At 42.6% G+C, this 23,536-nt stretch overlaps 2 protein-coding genes across 2 annotated transcripts in view; both read right to left on the bottom strand.

Annotated features, from left to right (window-relative positions):
• LOC106748769 (signal-induced proliferation-associated 1-like protein 1) overlaps positions 1–12,613 on the bottom strand; it is an 82,897-nt gene extending 70,284 nt beyond the window's left edge. The window contains exon 1 of the mRNA XM_014627624.1: positions 12,371–12,613. The gene's annotated coding sequence lies outside the window, so the exon portion shown is untranslated. The remainder of the gene's footprint in view (positions 1–12,370) is intronic.
• Positions 12,614–19,889: 7,276 nt separating this feature from the next.
• LOC106748763 (probable ATP-dependent RNA helicase DDX28) lies at positions 19,890–22,744 on the bottom strand. The gene is made up of 7 exons (XM_014627610.1): positions 22,540–22,744; positions 22,209–22,427; positions 21,801–22,106; positions 21,469–21,726; positions 21,273–21,386; positions 20,813–21,204; positions 19,890–20,177 (listed from the first exon to the last, which is right to left on the bottom strand). Exons 1-7 carry the CDS (start codon positions 22,609–22,611, stop codon positions 19,925–19,927), a joined length of 1,614 nt encoding a protein of 537 aa, XP_014483096.1. The 5' UTR covers positions 22,612–22,744; the 3' UTR covers positions 19,890–19,924.
• Positions 22,745–23,536: the final 792 nt, after the last annotated feature.

The following is a 23,536-nucleotide window of genomic DNA, read 5'->3' as shown; positions in this document are numbered from 1 at the left end:
CGACACCGTTATTGATACGATCTGCACCCGAGAGAGAGGAGCTTCTCGTGATTTCGAGTTATGGCTATAGCGGAGAAACACCATCGAAGGCCAAGCCTTACACGGCGAGGGGAATATGTAATGCAACAACCGCTGTTGACACTATACCGACCGTGAGAACTCAATCGAACCGAAGTAATTCACAATGCGATGTTCGCGTAATGATTCCACGAAGAACTTTCGAAATTTCTTTAGAAATCTCATTACGCGCAGCAAGATACATACAACATACAAATAAATTTCACTCGTTCAAAGTATTTTCTAAGTTTATATGCATGCAAATATATCTCCTACAAGTTCATCATAAACATCTAATTTAATCAAAATATATTCTGAACCCTAGTAGATTTAGTATACTTCAATCAAGAATATTAAATTAGGACGAAAATTGAGCTGCTCATATAAATTAATCGAATCTGTAACTTTTCTTAAAGTTTTATAATATTCTTGAAAAGAGACTAAATTTTTTGTTGAAGATAACTGTTTACTGATCACTTGAAGTTAACTGATTACTTAAAAGTGGAAAAATACACCGAGTCATATTTTTCTTATCGGTAAAATGATGTTTTTCTATTTACGCGTAGAAGAGTAGAGTGATAATCGAGTCACTCGGATTCGAATAACTTTTCGCTCGTACGAAGTGAATTGTCCACTCTGAATCGTTGAGCGAACACTTGCACTCGAAACTGTAAAGTAAATATGATATATCCCACAACAAATTTCCTCGCTTGAATAACCTATTGTAACATTCGTTCACATAAAGTCACAGTTCATTCTAAACTCGGGTGCAACACTCTTTGCGACTTGGAGTGGCGCTATTTTCACTATCGCTTAGAGTGAAAGTACCGTAACTTCTCATTCGTGTTTAAGTACGGCCCCATTCTGAACAATTTCGAGAGAAAGAAACGATATTTTATCGCAACACTCGCGCGCGTTAAGAGTTGACCGTAATGACTTGCACCGAGGAACGCAATTTAGATTTGACGTTCGCGTGGTCGGCCGCCTAACGCGTTACCGGCTCCAGATAAAAATCGATAAAGTCGATATCAAGTGGTGCTATCGCGAGCGAGCGTGCGGCGCGAGCGACAATCGCGTGTTCATTAAGCTGCGACGAGAAGCGGAGAGGTCGAATGAAAGAGTCTGCCAGCGGAGCCTCTCGTGAACTACCAGGAGTAGCCAATCGGCGCTTCCGGCCCTAATTAATTGCGATTGGTCGGTTTTAAAGAACTTGTATCCCGTCCCTCCAGCCGGAGGCAACGGCACGATAGCTCCTAATAACTCGATAACGTCGGGAGGGGAAGTTTTATCGTCGCAGGAAACGGTCCAGTCGCTCTCGTTGCGAGTCATAGGCGGTCGTAAAGATAGGTACAATGGGGAATTTCCTTCCCTCGAAGATTAGGCTTTCTCGGAAGATGGAATTACGCCGAGTATTGCTGGGCAAACGTTAGATTGTTGTCGGTAGCGCGTCATCGAAGCAAACGGTGTTACTGTGCCGAACGTTAGACGCTCAAGTACCGCACTAACGCCGTAATCGTAAAAGCGATACGTCCAGCAAGGTGTGCTAGGGCAATTAGAGCGTTGTGAAATCGTGGTATAACTCGATGCAGCGAGCGGGGGAAAGGAGATTAACCCGTTAACTGCTCCGATTTGCGGATCCATTAATAATCACGCAGAATGTCGCTGCGTTGTCATCTCCACAAACGCGAGAGAGAACGTCACGATATATTCCGGCGCGAATCCCCGAGGGGCAACCATAGAATTCCATATGAACTTCCTATATAGATTCCTACTTAGTTTTTCTCAACAGGGTTAGGATTATAGAACAGAGGAAAAAAAAAATATATATATATATACATATTCATTTTCCAATGTCAGCTTTAATATTTTTCCTCTATATTATACACGCGAAATGAACTCCTCCTTATTACCTTACCACAGTGGGTGGACGGTCAATTCAGGTCAAGTTGACAGAAAAGCTCTCTTTAAATTAACCGGCCCACTGAGCTATCGAATGATTGTTCTAATTCACCGTAAACGCCTCGAGGTGAGTTCTCACTCACGCACGAAAGCCGATTCCAAGCGCCGGAGGTGGTCGTGAGGCACAATAGTGTACCGAAATCCATTATCTTCCTGCGATTCTCTCGATCTCATTGAGATCCTTCGAGAGTCCCTAAAAATCTCCGAATAGAGGGAGCAACAGGAAGAAAGAGAGAGAAGAAGAAGAGAAAAAAGAGCCTCCCGGTCTCTCGACTATCCTTGCAATATCTCGCGCCCTCCAGAAGCCCTTTCGTCTATCACTTCGCCCGATGACAAGCAGATCTTTTTTTTAACGCGCCAGCGAAACGGAACCCTCGCGAAAGGAAAAAGGAGGGGTCGAAAGGGCTGGTAGAGGAATTCATCTCGAGACAACGGTCCTTCCACAGCTCTTTCCCGCGCCCGTACTCTCCCCCTGCGCCCCTTTCTCTCGTGCTTTCACCCACGAGCTCGAGGAGGAAGCGGCGTTCTGGCCGCGAGAGAGTTCGGCATCGCGGCCGACACGGCCCAGCTCGGCTCGACTCCACCTCGTTCGCCAACGTTTATCAAGTCGAGAAGTCAATGCACTCCCCCACGTAGCGCGGCCGTGCGCGGCCGAAAGCCCGTATCATACTTATGTGTCCCACTTCTTGTGCCGCGTTGTACTTCGGTAATAGATCTTCGCCTCGTTCTGTCCTCCCTTTCCCCGGGGAATGGTAAGGTATCAAGGTAAGAGAAGTATTCGATAATAGACGCGATCGGTGCACGTGGGACGGCGTTTTCTCTATCTCTTTGTTGAAAAATGGGAGCCGTCCCTTTCGTAAAACCAATCAAATGACATGTGCACTTTTTGAATCGTGAACGACCAATAATAGTGTCTTCGTGACAAATTGTATCTCGGAGGAAAATAGAGGGACGATCCGGGACTTTTCGAGATAGGCAGGGTAAGTAGATTTCACTAAAGAAAAGCCCTCCGTTTCAATTTTTGGAGAGAAATAATATTCTGCCAATTAGGAACGCCTGTTGCCGACTATACATACCTATTCATCGCACGGATGCTGTTATGTACGGCAAGATGCGTGAGAAAAGTCCCAGGGGAAAACAATTATTTCCTTTGTATAGACAATTTCACAAAAAGAACGGAAAGAATATCACGTGACCATGGTGCACCGTCTGGCGAATCGGCTTATTTAAGGACGATCCATTTCTAACAACACTCCTCATCCGCGCGAAACAGGCTTAAACCTGCACGGAGCGTGTTCGAGCATGACACCGGATGACTCGGCCAGGTATACGTTCCCGATGCGTTGCCGCGGGATGCACCGTAAGATACGCATTAATTGGAGAGAATCGGCCGGAATTTACGCGCGATCGCGCGCGCCATGCGTGCCTCACGCGTGTCGCTGCGAGGCGATCTCTCGCGGACTCGCCGATTGCGTGGAGAAGAAGAGACGGGCAAGCCTTGCTCGTCGATACTTTATTGACGCAATTGCGAGATTTGCGACGATCACGGGACGATAGGTGCCGATGGTATCGATTAGTCTGCCCCCGAGCGCGATATAAATCTCGGTGCCACCGTCTTATATATTTCTTTTTTCACTATAAGAGGGATCTAAAAGTCAAATGCTCTTAATGTCTAATTGGGATAATTGTGTGTCCCTATTTATACATTTGAATAATAATTCTTTCACGTAATTTTATATTGATCTGTTCTTTTTTTGTTATATTTTTTTTTAATTCGAGTCCAAATTCGGGTACGGATCTCTTCTTATAATATGAACAGATCCGGATTATCTGAACAATATGGTTTTAAGGCCGGTTTTAAGACAATATGGTTGTACGAGATAGCTTCCGGATCGGAAACGATCACGTACATCCAGATAATCAGATCTGGACATTTGGAAGCTCTAATCTCCATGCTCCTAACGTATCGGTTACGATAAATGGTGCATTGTCTTTCTATAAATATATCGAGTATAAAAGTATAGAAACTGTCTATCGCCACGCATAGGTAGAAAGTCAAAGCCGATTAGATACGCGCGAGCAGCTGTTCCAAAATTCCACGCCAGACGTTAGTCTTGACGTTCCAAGAAAAAACAGTCCTGTCTTCTAAACGCGGGCGTGCCTGCGTGTGTCATTCCCGGACACGAGGAGGAAACCAACAGATAATTCTGAGCCCCGAAGAAGCGACGAAGCGTTGTGTGCCGCATAAAAAGTGCATCTACACGAGTCGTGCTAAACCGCAGTTACAAGTTAAGACTTTTAACAGGCACGTCGCGTGTTCACGGTTTAAGCGAAGTTCTCGTCGTAAAAAATTAGACACAACTTGGAAAAAATTCCACAAAAATCCTCGAGTACCTTTCATGATAATTCGAAAAAAATATTCTATATATTTTTACTCAATCTCACTATTCGATTCCCATCGTTGAGTTAATCTTACACGAGAGCTTCCTTTTTCCATCGTTCATTAAAAAATGTTACCGTTGGATAAAGATAACGAAGGGCAACAATCCCTGGGAGATTTCTCGTGTAAATACCGTGGCGACGCAGCCGAAAATTCGAAAAATTTCTCGAACTGCGCTGGGAATGCTTTTACTCAGCCTCGTCGTCTCGATTTTCATCGTCGAGTCGATTTTACGCGACAGCTTTCCCCTTTTCGATCAACAGAAGCTAAAACGATCGTAAAAAAAAAAAAGGTGTTTTTACCGTCGAACCAAGTCGACGAAAGGACAACACCGGGAGATTTCTCGAGCAAATACCGTCGCGAGGAAGCCGAAAAATTCGGAAAATTCCTCAGACTATACTGACTGGATAAGGTCCGAGGAGCGTGTTTACGGTACGCGAGAGTCATCCGCGCGGCGATCCGACGACCGGAAGTAGGCGTAATAACGAACTGCCATAAGCCATACGCGACGAGAATACAATGACACGTTGCGTGGGACACAAAGACCGTTCTCCCTTCTTTCTTTTTCTCTCGGTAACGGCAATGTAACGAATTCCCGAACGCTTCTTCCGTGGGAGGGGCCTAAATTTTTGAGGAATTTTAAGAGCAGGACCGCGCGCGACCGCGACCGATACCGCGCATACCAGGTCATTTGAGCGAAGACACCGAACGTTCGTCGAAAGCTGCGTACACGTGCGCTCCTGCTAGGACAATATTGGATTGGTATAAAAGTTTGTCTCGTTTCTTTAACGCTTAGACTGCCACGTCACTTATATATAGATAGCAGTTTTAATAAAAGAAGTAGAAATAATTTCATGAACTTATTAATAGAAATATTAAATGAAAACGATAAAATATTATCTGTACATAATATATAGGGTGCCCCAGTTCTCGCGACATTAACTTTACCAAGAGATCTCCAAACAATTTGATTTTTTCTTAAAAATATCGAGACATTAATTTTCAGGATACAAGCGATTGAAAAAAGTGAAATTTTTAGTGAGCTAAGCTTTGGACAGCCAAGAATGAACAAGATTATTTTTCTCGATTAATTTCAAATGTTAAATTACAAATCTAATTTAACAAAATTTTAATTTGCTTAGCTATAAAGATACGTTATGTTGAAGATTTAAAAGTTGCCATAAGGGACCATTCAACAATTATGTCACGCGAAATTTCAATATTTTTTACCTTCCCTCTCCTCTCTCGTCACATTTTGTCGCAAAGAACGCATTTGGATTCAATATTACGTCACATGTGGAATTATTCCTCCTCTCTATCTCTATATTATATTATTAGATTTCTTTAGATCTAACACGAAAATAAATACTGTATGCCGAGAGCATGTGACGTTTCATGACCTTTACTCCCCCCCCTGCCATCACAGTCGTCACCGAAGCTAACAGACCCCTCCCCCTTGTGGCGTGACGTAATTGTTGTATCACCTCTAAATAATTATCTTCCTCGCGACTTTTTCGCTTGTTCGACAAGCGTGGTCGGTCTGATTTCGAATATGTAACGTATGTTACATGGGGAATAAAATTATTGAAATATATGGATACATCATCCTACTTCTCCTTCTTATTAATATCATTTCGCGCATCCCACTGGGAGGAATACACGCTTTCCTGTTTCATTTCGTTAATTTATGCGAGACGTGAACTAGTAAATGATATTTTTTTCTCGTAAAATCTCCAATTAGTAATACGGTGCTTTTTAATTCGGCTATTTCGAGGACCGCGGGAACGGACAGTTACGACGCTTCGGCGACCTTTTAACTGAATTCCGCAAAGTCCGGTGGCCAAGTGACATTTTCTATATTTCGCGCGACAGGTGGAGTACCGTGAGAGCCGTGGGGGCTATTTTCAAAAAGTACCATGTGTTCCGCACATGTCTCTGCGCAAACGTAATATGCAAAAGCCGTTGCCGCGCGCGCACGTACGAGACGAGACGCAAGAAAGTCTTTTCATCGGTCGGCATAGTTTTGTTTGCACGGTGCGTGCATCGACGCGCGCGCGCTTTTAAGCGAAACGGTGCCTTCCGGGGGAAAAGATAAAAAAAGAAAACGCGAGATCAAAGGCGTCAATGACTCGCCTTTCCGCTCTGACGTATTCGCGCGATTGACATTTAGCGGCGAGATTTCTCTCGGAAATTCACGGAAGAGAGAGAGACGTTCGTTGACTCGCCGATCGCGTCACGACGCCCTCATTAAAGCGCGACCTCGCGAATAAATTCACGGGGAACGTACGACCGTCGCCCGGACGAGGCCACGGGACAGGACCACGTCGATGCGTACATCGTCGAGCAACGCGACCCTTATAAGGACTGCCCACGCGATATCTATCGCCCGAGGTATCGATGAGCGACTGTGGATTGGGAGGCTGACCTTGTCGCAGCGGAAAAACCGCGGGGACTCGACTGTTCGACTCGTGATCGATTAAACCTCGCCCGTCGAAGACGTATATATGCGGCGTGGAATCTTCTCTTTAGAAATAATCACTTAGGAATTGATGGAAAAAAAAATACTACGGGAATTCCGACTGACGATACGACGACGACCCGCGCCGGAGGCGTTTTACGCGAAAAGACGAGAGATGTTTTTNTGTTTTTTTTTTTTTTTTTTTTTGATAGAACGATCAGCTTCACGACGATCCCGCTACGACGAACTTGTGAATCAATTTTCCCGGAATTTGATGCGATACCTGCAATTAATGTCGAGAGCGGGGTAATTAAGATGAAAATATATACAGGGCCGCGACTTTACGCTACGTTTAATTGGGGGGCAATTCCGGCGGCGTTCCATTAGAAAGCAACTGCGAATCGTATATAACTCATCTAGAAATAACTCATCGTGGAATTTACCGCCGAGCAAGACCGCTTAGAAATTTCTTTCCCACGAGCAATGCGACAAAACGAAATTCAGGTCATTCGCTACGTTGCGTAGGAATAGCGGCGAATAAGATCAGCGAGGTTAATCAGATCGGAAAGAAAACGATAAGGTCGCCCATTCCGCCGTTAAACGGCGACATTCTCACAAAAGATCGACGCGATTGCGGCTGATTGTATTATCATACATTATGTATTCGATGTTTTTCCGATACGTGCGGTAAGCAACCGATTGTTTTCCAACACGGAGACTAATTCATGTCTATTGTGCTAGCCCTACCTCCAAAAATAAATTTTTATTTATACTAAAGTAAAGTGATATTTACCCAAACAACGTGTGTTCTGCTGGATATATCGAGGATATATTTTTTAGTTAACAAGTTGATAGTACTGTAACTAAACTTGCTGTGTTCCTTATACTGGGTTCAGTAATGGATCGGCTGATATTGTGATTGATAGAGGCTTACAAGATGTATGTAAATCATATCAACTGATGCATTAACGAATCCAGCATACGGAACACAGCGAGGTTAGTAACAGCACTACCACTACTGCTGTGATAAGTTATCGATTGATTCAATGATTGCAATTTTTTCAGCAAATGTGTCAGCGCAACGTATTGTTGCGTCAACGCGTGATTCGTTCAATGGACAGAATTTTTTTTTATAATGACGGTAACCGATTTGTCGATCCAACCGTGTTTTTTTTTTCTTTTTTTGTAAACTTCAAAGAAGCACGACATTGGTACATTCTCCCGTTTTCTCGAAAACGAGGTCTCGCTCGAGAAAGAGAGATGTTCCACGATCTTTCGATTTATTCTTGCGCAAAGAACCGTCTCATCTTCGCGGATATACCATCGTTACCGCCACACCCTGTGCATTAAACGAACAGTGGTGAATTTCTTCGGTGTTCTCAAGCATATCCGCGCGCGTATCGCCGGCGATGTCACACAATGGTGACTTCTCTCTTTCTCTCTCGGCGCTCCCTCTATTCTACACTATTCTTCATTTATGTCAAAGACGGAAATCGTTTCTTTCTTTTGTTAGAAAACAAGGTCGTCTGGATCAAGACGGATTGTCTCGAGTGAACTCGAGATGAAAAAGTCACCCGAATCGCGAATGTGCCTGTCGGAAAGGTCACTTGCGAACGACGGCATGACGTTGAAAGTTCAGGTGTGAGAGACCTTATCGAGAGCTCGGCGGGACGCGACATGTGGAGGGGACGACTATTACGACCGATTTTACTGTGCACGATTGAGCAATGCCGAGGGTTTCCGTCCACGCAATAACATCCCACGTGTGTATCACCGCGCTTTGACGCGCTTAATTCTTCAACGATGATCCACTGATGATACGTGGGTGGTATAAAAGTATCATCAATACGGGACGAGAACGATCGACGTCATCCTGACATAAATGCAGAGAGACGGGAATATTTCACGTTGTATGTAAATTATATTAAATAATATTTAATTACACACGTATGTATATAACTTCATAATATTGAGAATATTGGAATTTTAATTTTAGAAAATATTTTTCCTGGATAGAAAAATAGAAATTTAAAACACTAATTTTCCTAAAAAAAAAAAGAAGTTTTTTTTTCTCTATGTATGAACCAAATTTAGCTCTTATAACCAGAAATTCTGCTTCTTCCTTTAACTAAATCGCGCTTGTTTTATTCGTTCTCAAATAAATTCAACCAACATTTGTTTCAATGCAACATTATATTTTAATTATACGTTACCTAATTGTGCTCCAAATAAAAATCTTACTGGAGAAATACGTGAAAAATATCTAATTACTGATATTACTCTCAATACATCACTTTCTCAATACATTGTGCGAGCCTTCCATCTTTATATTTAATAATATATTGAAAATGTTATCGTCATGAGAGCGACGATTCTTCTCGTAGGCGTACAGTGCCGAGACGGTATACGATTAGAAAATGGAAAATTATCGCGGTACGTTATAACGATCGTTACGTGGCGCAGTTGCGTGAACAACAGCACGCGATCCCATGGAGCTGCGAGAGCTCGTGATGCCATGGTAATCGCACGTGAGGAAATTCCACCTCGCTAATTATCAATCGCGGAGATTAATTATACGCGAGTGAGTCTACGCCAGGAACTCGTATGTGGCTTACACGTCATCAATGTCGATGTATGCACCGACCTTGTCGTCGGCGAGATTATGTCTCGCACGTCGTATTAATGACTTCGAATCATTACGTCGCTATGGTACGCGGGAGAGAAGGAGGGGGCGATCGTTTCATTCGTTTTAATTATGCCAGCCGCGACCCAATTACATCGTCGAGCTTGATCGCAGGGATTACTTTCAATCGATCTCTCATGCGCGCTCCGATCATACTTCTCTGACGGTTTTGCGTTTTCGATCCTGTCGACCGACACTTTCCCGTAGTTCCCGGCATTTTCTTGAAACCAAGTTTACTCTAGGTGGTTCTCTCAGAGAACAGAGGACAAAATTCGAAATATGTTCATAAAGAATAAAGTATTCTGAACTCTATTTTATCGATAAAAGTGCCTTGAATATGGCTTTTCAGCCAATCAAGTCATTTCTGGGCCTCCTTTGTAGACGCTTTTATCAATAAAAGATAGTTCAGAATACGGTCATAGTTTCGAATCGAGCTTTGTTCGCAAGACACACGCGAGATACAATCGAGCTTTGATCGCGAGAAAAAAATACTAGAATCAAGTAAACGTAATTAATTGTTTTTCAACTTCTTAAATAAACTAATATTTTTATCAATTTAAGAATATTTTAATAGCTTGTAGTAAATACTTATTTGAATGCAATAATGCCTTAATTTGTAACTGAATATAAGTGCGAAATAAGATTCTAAATTTAGAATCTTACTATAATAGAGTATTTACTAGAATTATTTAACATTTTTTTCTACTTAAGAAACCTAGTTAGGTTCAAATTTAGATTTTTATATTCAATTAATATATTCTAAAAATAAATTTTGATATATTCTCAATATTATGAATTTAATACTTGTCATAATTATTTTAACATATTCAAATAAATGTTTATTCATACCAAGGAAATATCATATTGTATATAATCAATTATATTTTTAATTCTAATAAATATTTGTACGAAGTAATTATTTTGATAGAAGTATGGAGTAGCACTTTTTTTAAACGTACGAACATTGAGTTTCAAAACGGTCAGAACACTTTTTTGCAGTGCAGTTTGGAACACAAACAATGGTCCACTCAGAGAATTATTTTATTTTTCAAAAATTAGTTCTCTTACAGGATCGATGGTTACATTCTAAACTGTGTCAAGAAAAAAAAGTGTTCAAGCCATTTTGAAACTCAGTGTACCATAAATAAATAAACAACGGGAGTGTCACGGTGAAATGTAAGTCGCGTGTCCCTTAATTCTCCCGTCGTTTTTCGTCGGATTAACGAAATTAACGAATCGTCGCGAATAGGCATTTTCTGATGTTTACTTAGCGCGACGATTACCGCTTGAGAAACCGTTTGCTTTGCAACCAGTTGAAACCGCTGGATATGGGTATTCATTACCACGTTATTCTTCGATCAAGCCAGTTTTTATGAATAAACTATTATTTAATCTTTGCCAACTGGGTCGCAGCGAGAGCACAATTAAAGTGCGCTGAATATAACCAGCATCGGAATGGTGAAAATGTCAGTTATTTCAATTTGTCATACAGATCGTAGGTAATAATGATAATTATTAGAATGATCAATGCACAACACCTAAACAATCCAGTATAACGCTTAGTCAAGTCAATGTATTAATGACTATTATCAGCGTTATCGCTTATCAGCGTTTCAACTGACAGTGCGATATCGATTGCACAAATCGCAAGTACACAGTCGGCAGATTAAAGATTGCAACATTTTTTCTTGATGAGTTTCACAATGGATCCCGTGTCCGATAGGAGAAATTATTTCTTAATAATTCCCAGGAGATGTATTTTCCCATTGAATACGAGATGCATTGCGAAACTCATCGAAAAAAGTGTTACAATCTTAAGGGCGACTTTCACCAAACTCTGATTAATCTAATCGATGATTTAAAATTGCTATCTTAAATTTCCAATCAAATCTTACCTGCTCTATCTTATTAACATGGATAGAAATGATTAATACTTCGATTAATGTTGCACGATAAGTTACACGACTGGAAATTGATGTTGGAAATTCTTATTATTATTTATCGATTAGTTTAATTAGTTTGGTGAAAGTCACTCTTGTTGTGGCGATTTATGGGTTACCCGAGTCGATATTTTAATGCTGCTTTGATTCTCAAGGATAATTTGCGCTTATTTAAATAGCTTATATACTAAAAGATTACTTCGAATACACTTGTTAAATTTTCTCTTAAACTTTTAATTCTACATACTCGGAGAAAAATATATAATTGGGACAACGATAAAGATGACAACTACATGAACTTTACGTGTAAAATAAATGTATATAATTTAATAAACTATTTTATAGTTATTGCTACTAAATCTGAATGGTATAGCATAGCACAAACTATAGTTCTCAATAACTACAGTCACCGTAACAATCCATATTCAATTTTCCATTATATACTTGCTATTTATTTATTAATATTCGTTTATATTTACTACAATTATAACGGTTTATTAAACAACACATATTGACTGTACACACAAAACTTACATAATCGTCACCCATGTTACTATATTTTTCTCTGAATGTACAGATTTAACTTCGATGCTGCGTGAAACAACCTATTTTGATGTTCGAAACAGCGGAGATGGAAACCCAAGACATCATCATGGCCAAAGCAGGAGTTACATCAGTAGAACTGAACCCATTTTGCTACCGTAGCTCCTGCTACGTTGCAGAGTCAAAGGCTTGGAAGGCTTTAAAGGCTTTTCGCTTAAAGGACCCTCAAATTCCGACTTGGGTACCAGCGAAGAAGACTCGCGTTGAATATCATCGGAGAAATTACTCACGTTTCCGGGCTGGGACGAGCGCCTCTGCCGCGGCACACAGAAGAGCGGCACGCCGCTTTCCCGCTTCTTCTCCAATATAGCGGCTTCCGGTTCCCCCTCGGAGCACCAAACCGTACGACGCGACGTTCCGCTGCCTTCACGCGACGCTCCCGCCGGTCGCGTGACTCCTCTTCCTCCACCCCCCTCTCTCTTCTCCCTCGTACTCGCACAGATCACCAACAAGGAACCCGCACCAGCGATCACTTACGGTTAATCACTCCGATCGATTCGATCGCGATCTTCTGCGCGTCGTCGCGTGTGTCACCTCCTCTCCGTTCGCGGATCTTTCGCGGCGTCGTTCGATATCACCGGCCGAAAGTTTCACGACGAAGCACTCGCCGACGGTGTCGCGAGAATTGAACGTGCGTAACGCTCACACGTAACCGACGCCGAACTCTCGATACACGCGAGTGCCACCGCCGACTACAAAGTGCACGAAGAGTAGCGCGCACGCGTGTGTGTGTGTATGCGCGAATGGAATTCACGCTCCGATCTCTCACCGTCGCGTATCGCAGATCGAATCGATCCCACTGTCGCGATCCGATCGCGCCGACGAAACCGCGTTCGCGAGCACCTTCCTCGCGACGACGGACAACATGCGGCACAGCTCTCCACCTTCTTCTTCTCTTCTTTCTCTCGCTCTTTCTCGGTTTGTTGTTAACGAGTTACATCGATGCACACCTCGATGGCGGGTATCGCACTGAAGTCAGCCGCGCGTCAAGTAACTCGAACGTAACGTCAACTCGAACTCCGTTTCTCCTTCTTCTCCCTCCTTCTCTCTCTCTCGCCGGGCAGTTCACGATTTCCGTGATCTCGATCGACGATCGCTCGGGGAGATCGCGCGCGCACGTGAGAGGAAAGGATCCCGTGCGGAAAGAGCTGCGAGAATTCTCGTGCGAACACCGGCGCACGTCGCACAACGTCGACTGCTTGCGCTCCGCGGAACGACTGAAGTTGCTCCCGGCGGACCGGTCAACGGCGATACCTTCCCCCTCCCCCCTCCTTTCTCTCGCAGTATTCGTTCCCTACTTCGCCGCCGCCGCCGTTAAGCTTCGAACGACCGCGTGCCTGTCGGTAGAGTATTCCGTAACATTGGAGCACTCCGATTCCTCAGAACGCGAGACGCCGAACGGAGCGCGTAGAGATGACTAAAGGGAGACAGGGAGCCCCGTTGTTCCCAGCCGTGGTCTCTTCCTCCTCGCACTTTCGGCACTCTGAAAAATGAGGCGAGAACGCGGCAACGGACCGCCCGGGCCTGAGAGACGGAACGAAAGAGGGACGAGGTGTATAGAATGACTCGCCGGATTTCATCGGCCGCGTGTATTCACCGTTGTTTATTGTCGTCCTCTCCCCTCACGTTCTCAAATTAAAGAAGTGGATTTCAACTCGGGCTGCGTGCCCGATATTCGATGTCGGGATTAAAAATCTACGGTAAATGCGATATGAATGATAGATTTTCGGTATTGCCAGTGAACATCGGAATTCAGCCTTGCAGTTTTCCAAATCAGAATATCAAATTTGAAATTCATGGTGCTTTTATAATGTTAAAAAAATCTTTTTTTCACACTTTCCACGGATTTTTTCGCTTTCTTTTCCAAAGGTAGAAAAATCCCCGAAAATTTGAAAAAAAAAAATTGGTTTTTCCTACCCTTCAAAACTATAATGCGATTACATCAGTTTATAGACGTGTCTGATGCAACTTCATCGTGTTGGAAGATTTATAAAGTAAACATATGCTAGGGTTGAGTAATTTAATTTTTATTTTGAATCAAGTTAAGTTAAAAGTTAATGGCCTACAAAATTAATTTAGCTAAGTTAGAAGTTACTTAAACTAAAACTAATTGAATTCTCTCCGCCAGCAACGTGTAATTTAGCACCTTCGGTCAGCAACCTGCAACTTCGAGGGCTAGAACAGTTTTTTTACATTGTTCCAGACTATATAAAAATTTGAAAAAATTCTCGTATACTTGTAGAAATCAGATTATATTTGTTTTTTTTTTTACAGACTGAAATCGAAGCGAAATATTAATAAGTTAAAGTTAACGCATTTTAAGTGAACTAGTTTAACTTAAAAGTTAATTTATTTACTTTATTTCTTTAGTTAATTAATTAATTAATTCAAATTTATTTAAAACTAGTTAAGTCAAATGTTATTAAATTTTTAACTTTTATTTTTAGCTGAGTAACTATTTATCATCCAACCCTGATAATATTATCCTGATAAATGCTATCAAATGTCTAATATTGTTACTATTGATTTAAATTGTAACTATACACGTTATCTCACTATCTTGTTTTTTCCGCCAAATCGTGATAATGATTAGCACGCGGTTACGCCGGCTCCGCTCTCGATTCGGTTCCTGTGCAGGAATGACTTGACGAAACACTTCCTCGTCAGGAAGGTCACGAGAAACCTTAGGTAAGTATCAAAATCGAATTAGGGTGCATGGCGTGTGCGGCAAAAAATCGACCGGCCACGACCGAAATCAATTTCCCGTTCCAGACGTGTGTCGAAACTCTCGCGTGAAACGCTGACGGATACGTATTACGTAGCGCGGCGATATCGGAGATGGAAGATTTCCGGGGCAATTTGCACTCGTCGAAAAATTCGGCTTCACCGTGCGAAATCGACGATTATACGAATAACAATAATGTGCTTGATGGTGGATAGTGGATCTATGACCGATTTGTTTGAAACTTTTCCTCGCTTCGTATATTCATATTCTTTTCACCTCGTATAGTCATAATTACGATTTTTCAACTTGCAGGTGCGAAATAATTGACCGACGATAAGATTGTATTTTTTTTTTTCATTAACGGTCACGGTTAACAAACCGTCATTATCATTTGTCGCTGCCTTGCTGGTAACTGTTCTCTATTTTATCTGGGACGTCGTGTGATGCGTCTTCCTACAAAGAAAAAATTTTTAATGAAGGACCGGACGTAAACTTGGTAGAGGGAAACAATCATTTTAATCGCGACCGAAAACATTCGTCTGAACAATCGACTGTCTTAACCCCGTATTAGTAATCTTTACTTGGAGCTTGCCTCACGAAAAATACTCAAATTTAAATTTCAAGTCAGCTCTTAACTTAGTTGAATCATATGACATGTATGACATTATATCTACGATACTGATTTAACTGAAAAACTCGCGTCTAATTCTAAATTTAAGTATGAGTTATCTCACTCACGATACGTAATATTCTCGATCACGATTCTCACGCACGTCATTTCCGTCACCTACGCAACACCCAAACGAAACTCCCTCAAACTATAACTGGCCTATTTTCCCCCAGTGCGGGTCATTGTCATCGGGACGAGCGTTTCCAAGAAATCGTACATTTTCTCCGGTCATGGCTGGATGCGGGTGCTCGTTGGTGGAGAAGCCAGTGTTGGGCATCTCCGCGTAAACAATAATAGTCCGCGACTACGAACGTGAAGACGTCTGTGAGTTATCTTTTTACGTGCAGCCTACGCGCAGACAGCGCTTGTTCCTCGTGTACAGGCCCCTAATCAAAACAATTAACGCGATACATAATTATTTCCTTGTCGTTACGCTCGCGCGTTGCTGATTTTGAAAATGATTCAATTAATCAAGCCCGAGTAACGTCGGTGCTAGCATTTAGTTTTATATCGTGTATTACCTTGCCTCGGCGTTTAACTAATTAACGAAACTCTCGAATTGGCCCGGTGAGCATATCCGCCGGACGTCTGTCGGGGATTTGCGTCCATCGTAAGTCTGCGCGCTTGAATGTGCTCGGGTTTCTATTAGGTTGGTGCATATGAAATGTCGGATTCTTAAGTGATTGTATAAAACTGTATATCTTTCTTCAAAAGCTGTTTATTCAATCAAAGTATGCTCCATTCGCTTCAATACACTTCTCCCAACGAGATTTTAAAGCGTAGATGCCTGTCTTAAAAAAATTTTGGTCTTTAGAATTAATAAACTCTGATATCGAGTTTTTTAGACTGTCTTCATTTTCATGGTGTTTGCCTCTTAAAAACAGCTCTAAATGCTTGAAAAAATGAAAATCGGTCGGCGAGAGATCCGGTGAATATGGTGGATGCTGCAAAACTTCATATTCCAGTTCGTTCAGTTTCGCAATTGTTTTGTGCGATGTGTGCGGCCGAGCGTTGTCATGGAGCAGTAGCGGGCCATGCCGATTCACAAGCGATGGGAGTACAATTTGGTGTCTCAATATCGTTGTATGGTCAACTTTCATCCTGATAGCAAGTTCCCTCGTGGATACGGCTGGATCCGCTTCCACTAGAGCCTTCAGGTCATCATTATTCACAGACGTTTTGGGTCTTCCGCGCGGCTCATTTTGCAGTGAAAAATCGCCAGTCCGAAATTTTTCGAACCAACGCTGCACTTTCCGATTGTTAACCGTATTCTCCCCAAACGCTTGGTTTATGTTGCGTGCAGCTTTTGCAGCACTATTACCAAGTTTGTACTCATATAAGAAAATGACGCGAATGTCGGCAGAATTCATATCGGTAATAAACTCAAAAGAAATAAAAAAGGGAAGACCTTCGAGAAAACCTATTTTGTTGAAATGAGTCTCTGGCAATGGACAATACGAGTATGAATGAGGTTATGCCAAATACAAAAGTATAACGAAAACAGGGAGGAAAACGTCCGCATGTAAAGAGAATGCGACATTTCATACGCACCAACCTAATATATTATACAAACAGAGAAGCACCAAAACTGACATAAGTACAATGCATACTCGTGTTTCTCAGCTGTAAAGTACTGAACTGGACGGACAGAGCCCCGCTCTATCCTACCTGTTTGAAACTGGTCGCAAGGAAAGTGAACTCCCCAGGTAGCGCATATTAGCTTCATATACGCCCTTTAAACGTATGTAACGTTTCATAATCGCACCGCATATGCTTAAAGAACACATGTGAAACTAACTGTGCTACTCGGGTCAGTCCTTGTAACTGAATAAGGACGAGAAATGATATCTCTGTTACCGCAATTGAGAACATTCGCGTGAACATTCAACTGCACTGAGGCTGTATTCACATTCAGATCTTACGTTTAAAACCGTCTTAAGTTCATCTTCGAACGCTGCACAGCTCATTTCACCGAAGCTACGAAGCAACCGATGATGAACTTGAGACGGTCTTAAATATACAAGATCCAACCGTGAATACAAACTTAAAACTTTAAGACGAGATAGCTGAATCGATCGGGAAAGAACCTCCTACAGGAATTTTTCTATTTTTACAGTCCGATTTTCATCCGGTCCCCAGGAGAAATTCAGTTACGCCGGAATTATTTTTCCCGCGCAGGAACGTCAAAGGTCGCTCGATTGAAAACATTTCATTTCAGGGAGTCGTCCAATTTTAGAGATGGGGAAACGGATTAAATAAACTCCAGCGAAACCACAGCGTGGTTTACGACGCCTGTCGGCAGCTGTGCGTGCGGCACGTACGGGTCTGGTTAAGATCGGGCGAGATCTCCCGCGTAGATGTTACACCGCCGGCCGTCTCCGAGCTGCCCCTTGTCCTACATGTCACGCGGCTACCCACGCTAATTAGTCCATTATCATCCGCACCGTCACTACCGGCAACTCATCGCTCGCATTTACCGTTCCTCGCGGCACGCTCGCTCGCAGATGTAACTTTAATGACGGTGTACTAAAGGCGTGACCGCGGCACTTTCGGAGCGCGTGGACGCTAACGACGCGTGTTAAATCGCGAACGCAACAGAAGCGTGTCCGGGAGCGCGAAACCATCTCGTCTCGAGCGATTACAGCAACCACGGGGAAGACGTGGCGCACGAGACGACGAACAGAGGCGGAATAGAGGCGACCGGAGATAATTAAGAATGTAAAGCCCCGTCTCGTTGCATTTAACGGGACGAGATTAAATTGAATTGAGTCTCACGCGTCATAGGAGAACGGAGGAAGAAAGATACCTTAATTGGCATTTAAAGGATAGATGCGCGCGGTAAAAGTTCGAGCTCCGCTTAGCGAGCGCATTGCGCAAATCGTCGAACGATATTCCCGACAGATATAACGCGTTCATTCGCCGGCGCGTCTCTACGGTAAATTCGCGCGCACGGGAAGAAGCTGTTCCTGCGAGTGAATAGGGAGCAGGTGGAAACTCGGTGACAAGAAATAATACCTCTGTTACCGTGACCGGGTACATTCGTGCGCGGGAAGAACGACACTCCGTTAGAGTGACTGAATATTTTCGTATGGGAATCTGACTAGGATTAGGAACACCGTCGAAGTTCTATTCTATGTAATTTGTGCCTACAGTGCTTAGAAGTTGATTCACAGTCAACCTTCAAAATGTCTAATGATCATCAATACACAAGGAAAAGTCAGTCGATAATTATTGAGCAAATGATAAGAGTGTTAATACTGACAGATTCATTAGAAAAAAAAAATATATATATATATTGTTTTTTGTTTTATGTATATATGAAACGTTTTTATATCTTATTATCTCTATTCCTTGAAGGGCCGCGAGCCGTTCACGCCGTTTCTCGCGAATAACGCACCGGCTGACGGGTATTGGCGGACGTAATTCGTCCTTCGTTTCCCCATCGAGGCGTCTCTCATGGGACGCTATCGTGGGACACGGTTCTTTCGTGTGCCGCGGTGACACGACCCGGCGCACCCACCACCACGTGGCACGAACAAACGGCGACGCGTGCCGGGCGCGTTTAATTTCGCTAAAACCCAGCGCGAATAATAAAGCAACGATGACGACGACGACCAGCGGCAACGACGGTCTAGACGGACGGTCTGCCACTGTCCGGGGGAGTATTGCTATTTGCCGCGCGTGTGGGCGTCCGGTGTGGGAGTGCCGGCCGGACGTGACGAGACATTGGACGAACGGATGGGCACACGCACGTGCGCTGTGTGTGTGGGTCGTGGTTTCCTCCCTGGAAACTGAAACTCGGAATTCAGGAATCGGCGCGATAAAAGAGACCAGGAGAAGCCGAGGAAGCGGGCGGGGGAAGCGTTCGGGCCGCGTAGGACGCCCGATTAATTCCCTCGTCCGCGACGAACGCGCCGTATCCATGGGACCTACGAGCGAAAATTGCTCCAGTGTCATTATCTACGCGTAATGTGCCTACGAAAAGGTGAGATTAAAGTGAATTCGAAAGAAGTTCGCTCGTAGGAAAGAGGGGAGGTGCGTGCCCGAACGAAGTTCCGACGGACAACTTTCGGCGTAGGCCGCGGTAATTAATCCGACAAGCCGCGACCAGTCGACGTGCACGATGATTCGGGACGAAGTCTCTTTAAGAGATCAAACTGAGTTAGAGGCGACGCTAATTTCGCTTAATCGGTCGATCGGACACAGCACTCCGCGGGTTTCTTCGCAAAGCGCTAGCGCGACTGTCTTCGAGGAACTTGAATGAAATAAGCTACGCAAAAAGCGAACGTTATCGACGCGAGCCCGCGGCTATCGAGCAGCAACTTCGCGTAACTTCCGCGTAACCGTGAGAAAATTAAACGAGTGGAGACATTTTATTTGCACGATACTCTAATATGGTACATTAAAGGGCATTGGGCTCAATTCCTCCTCCTCCTGGACATTCGTATCGTCGGCGTTCAAGTCCAGCGGCTCTTCGGAAATATCGTTTTTCTGCGAATCGTAAATATTGCAGATCGGTATAGGTTTCATTTTCCGCGTCGCCCACTCTATCTTCCGCACCAGGCCGATTTCCGCCATAGTGCTCACAAAATTCGTCACCCTGCAGTGCTTGTTGCTGCCAATTCTTCCGGTTCTACCGCATCTGAAACCGCAACGGTTTGTTGAAGTTCGCCTTGCACATATGTATAGAAATTCCGGAGAAAAACAATTCCGTTGGTGTGAATGAATTTTCCGTTGCCTGGGGACCAGACGATAACTCGGTCATAAGAACAGAAAGATTCCTGTAGGAGGTTCCTGTTCAGTCAATTCAGCTCTTTTGTTGTCTCAACCGAGTTTTAACGCGGTTGAACGCTCATCACGAATGTTCTCGGTCGCGGGGATGTTCATTTCTTGTCACCGAGTTTTCACCTGGTCCCCATTCCGTTGCAGAAACAGAGCTTTTTTTCCCTCGTACACAATAATATAATACCACAATGTCGACATGTATAATATCATTGCAACTATTATTACTATTGTAATACGATACTATTAAATTCGAAAGGGAAAGAAATACCGACGATGCTTCTACTTTTCGGATTGACTTTGACTAATTTCAACTTGTACATCTCTGAGTCTTAACCGTGTATTTGCAATATTATTTCTAATGCAGGATATAAATAATAGCACATAAATTTATAAGTTCTATCGACATTTCATGTTGCCTGCTTAGGAATTAGTCGCGTGAATACGCATGCACATAACTCAGATTTACGGCATATGAGATAGATTATTAAATACCTGTGTATGTAATCAGCGGTATCGAACGGAAATTCGTAGTTCAACACGTGGCGTACCGATACCGTGTCCAAACCTCGGGAGCCCGCGTTGGTGGTGCACAACACGTTGCACCTACCACTCTTGAAGTTGGCATACTTGTTGCTTCTCATATACACGGGCATGGTACCGTGCAAGTGAACCGATTCTATGTTACTGTTGGACAAGAACATGTCGACCCAATTGCAAGTGCGACTGCTGTTGGTGAATATGATCACCGGCTCCTTGTTCGCTACCTTCGGCTTGATATACTTCAAAAGCTCCCTCGGTTTGTCGCTTGGCCCAATTCTCATAAACTTTTGTGGCACGAGAACGTGATGCAGTTTGTCTGAAGTCACCTGTACTAAAGATTCCACCTGCGAGATAATAAACGAACATGAGACCCCTGTGATTTTAGCGCTACATCAATTCCAGGAGCACCTACGTTTACAATATTACCCAGAACTTCGGACGTTCTGCCAGGCATAGTTGCGGACGTTAGCGTGAATTGGGCACTGCTCGGAAACTCAGCATTATCTATATTTTGCACAAAGCCGACCTTAAAATATATTTCACGAAAGATATGTTTAGATTTATAAATGTTAGATCAGCAACATGAATGAAGAAACTTGTAAACGTACCGGCACTTTTTTCAAGAACACTTGCAGCTTATCTTCAAACGTCTCGTCGAATAATGCATCTGCTTCATCCAATACAATGTGCCTGACCATGTTTAGATCGTAAACATTGTTTGAGGTTAACTTACTGATAACTCCAAAACTAGCCACAATGATATCGACATACCCTACGGGAGGATCTAACAATATCTTTTTTGTCTTTCCACCAGTAATAGTCTTTGTAATGATGTTAAGATATTGACATATCTTTTCTACTTCCAGCTGCAAAAGATATGCTCGTCAAAGATGCATATACACGTACAATTAGCTCTGCCGGAAGAATGTATAATACAAACCCCAATTTGAAATGCTAATTCTCGTGTGGGTGTTACGATCAGTCCCAATGGGGTATTGTACGATCTCTCCTTCAATGTTTTCCATGTTAGAATCTTATGTATCATAGGCAGGAGATAAGTCAACGTTTTTCCACAACCAGTTTCTGCTGTTATGATAGTGTTTGCACCATTCATTATTTTGGGTATTCCATTTATCTGTATCTTTAGAGGCCTTGTAATGCTATATCTTTCTAAAATATCTATCAGTTTCAAATTTAACCCGAAGTCCTCAAAAGAATCTATTTTACCATATGCTTCCGTTTCTACCTGAAATATTGACAATATATAGAAGACATTCACAAATAAAAATAACTTTAGGAAATATTAAATACCAAATAGTGAGAAATTAATAATTAATTAATACCGTACATCTTCAAGAGGATGTATAAAGAAGTAATCCCCTTTGGATTTATAATGATGCCATCCTTTGGTAACCAGCGATATAGGCTCAAACTTAGAATATGTTTGTCCCTTGTAAAAGTTGAATTCCTTTCTCCTGCAGGCAATGATAGGTGTTCTGTTTTCGGTCTTTTCTGGTAACTTAATACTGGTCACTTTACTTTTCTTTTTGTTATTAAAACCTTTCCTCTGTAACAAATAATGTTAATTTATACAAGTTCTCCGTATGCAGAATGTCCAAAATTTTTCATATAATATTAAGTGGGAAAATCGAATAAGAGGAAATAAAAATCGCACTTACATAGCATCTCTGCAAATTTACGAACTGAACTTTCGTAGTTTGATGACACAAGTTGCAAAATCGAGAAAACATCGTCAATAATCAACAATTACGTAGCACGTGTGCAACAGAACTGTAAATTTACACTTCACTGAGCGGTTGCCATCTTGAATTACCGACGATATGTCGGTATCTGTTTTAACCATCGACATTTAGGCCGGTTTTCATAGGCTGCGGTCCGATTCACGTTTACAGAATCAGAAATTTTTCAACTGCTTTATCTGGCTTTTCTGGCATGTAATGAACAATAAGGCTATTTTCTCATGCGATGTAACTTGCATGAGCATAACTTGCGTCAGCCAATCAAATCGTCTCAATTACCCAATTACCATGGCGGATTTGATTGGCTGACGCATGTTACGCAGCATGTGAAAGCACCCACAGAGTAGCCATGGACATAGATTTTCGGAGGACCGCGAAGAAGCACTGTTTGATGCGCCATCTGCACCTATTTTTAAGGCGGAACTACGATGCTACATCCATTTTCCAGTGCTGCCGATAATATTATCGTTTGGAGCATGTCCGTGCTACATCCGCAATTTTCGTAGATGAGGAGCCGGGCACCGTGTACGGATTTATATTCCGTACAACATGCGCGCATCATTTTCTTTTTTTACATACTATTATGAACATATTGTATGTCTACATACATACGAAATATCAATCCCGAACTAAAAATAGAAAATTACACTTTCATAATAATAATTAATTTACGCAGATGAAATAAAACAATCGTGAGTATTAAAAAATAATTTACAAATGTTTCTATTGGAAAAAATAAACGGGGATCCATATAGGAAATTCGTATAAAAACTTAAAGGCACTTTAAAGGAAAACAATTTCTAAGTCGCTACTACAGCTATTTATTTGTGACCTTACGAACTCTTGTAAGCATCTAATACATCAAAGTGCGAAAAAGGATTACTTCCTTTTCAGTTTTTGAACATTATGTAAGTTT

The sequence above is a fragment of the Dinoponera quadriceps genome, unplaced genomic scaffold, assembly GCF_001313825.1.
Source record: "Dinoponera quadriceps isolate SergipeBrazil2010 unplaced genomic scaffold, ASM131382v1 scaffold3164, whole genome shotgun sequence".
NCBI classification, from domain to species: Eukaryota; Metazoa; Arthropoda; class Insecta; order Hymenoptera; family Formicidae; genus Dinoponera; species Dinoponera quadriceps.
This window is presented reverse-complemented; position numbering and strand designations above follow the sequence as displayed.

Excerpts from the sequence above, each read along its gene's own strand:
- LOC106748763 (XM_014627610.1), bottom strand. The coding sequence starts at position 22,611 with ATGTTTTCTCGATTTTGCAACTTGTGTCATCAAACTACGAAAGTTCAG. Across the intron at positions 21,727-21,800 it reads AATTAGCATTTCAAATTGGG|CTGGAAGTAGAAAAGATATG; the intron begins GTTTGTATTATA and ends TATCTTTTGCAG. Across the intron at positions 21,387-21,468 it reads TGTTCTTGAAAAAAGTGCCG|GTCGGCTTTGTGCAAAATAT; the intron begins GTACGTTTACAA and ends ATATATTTTAAG.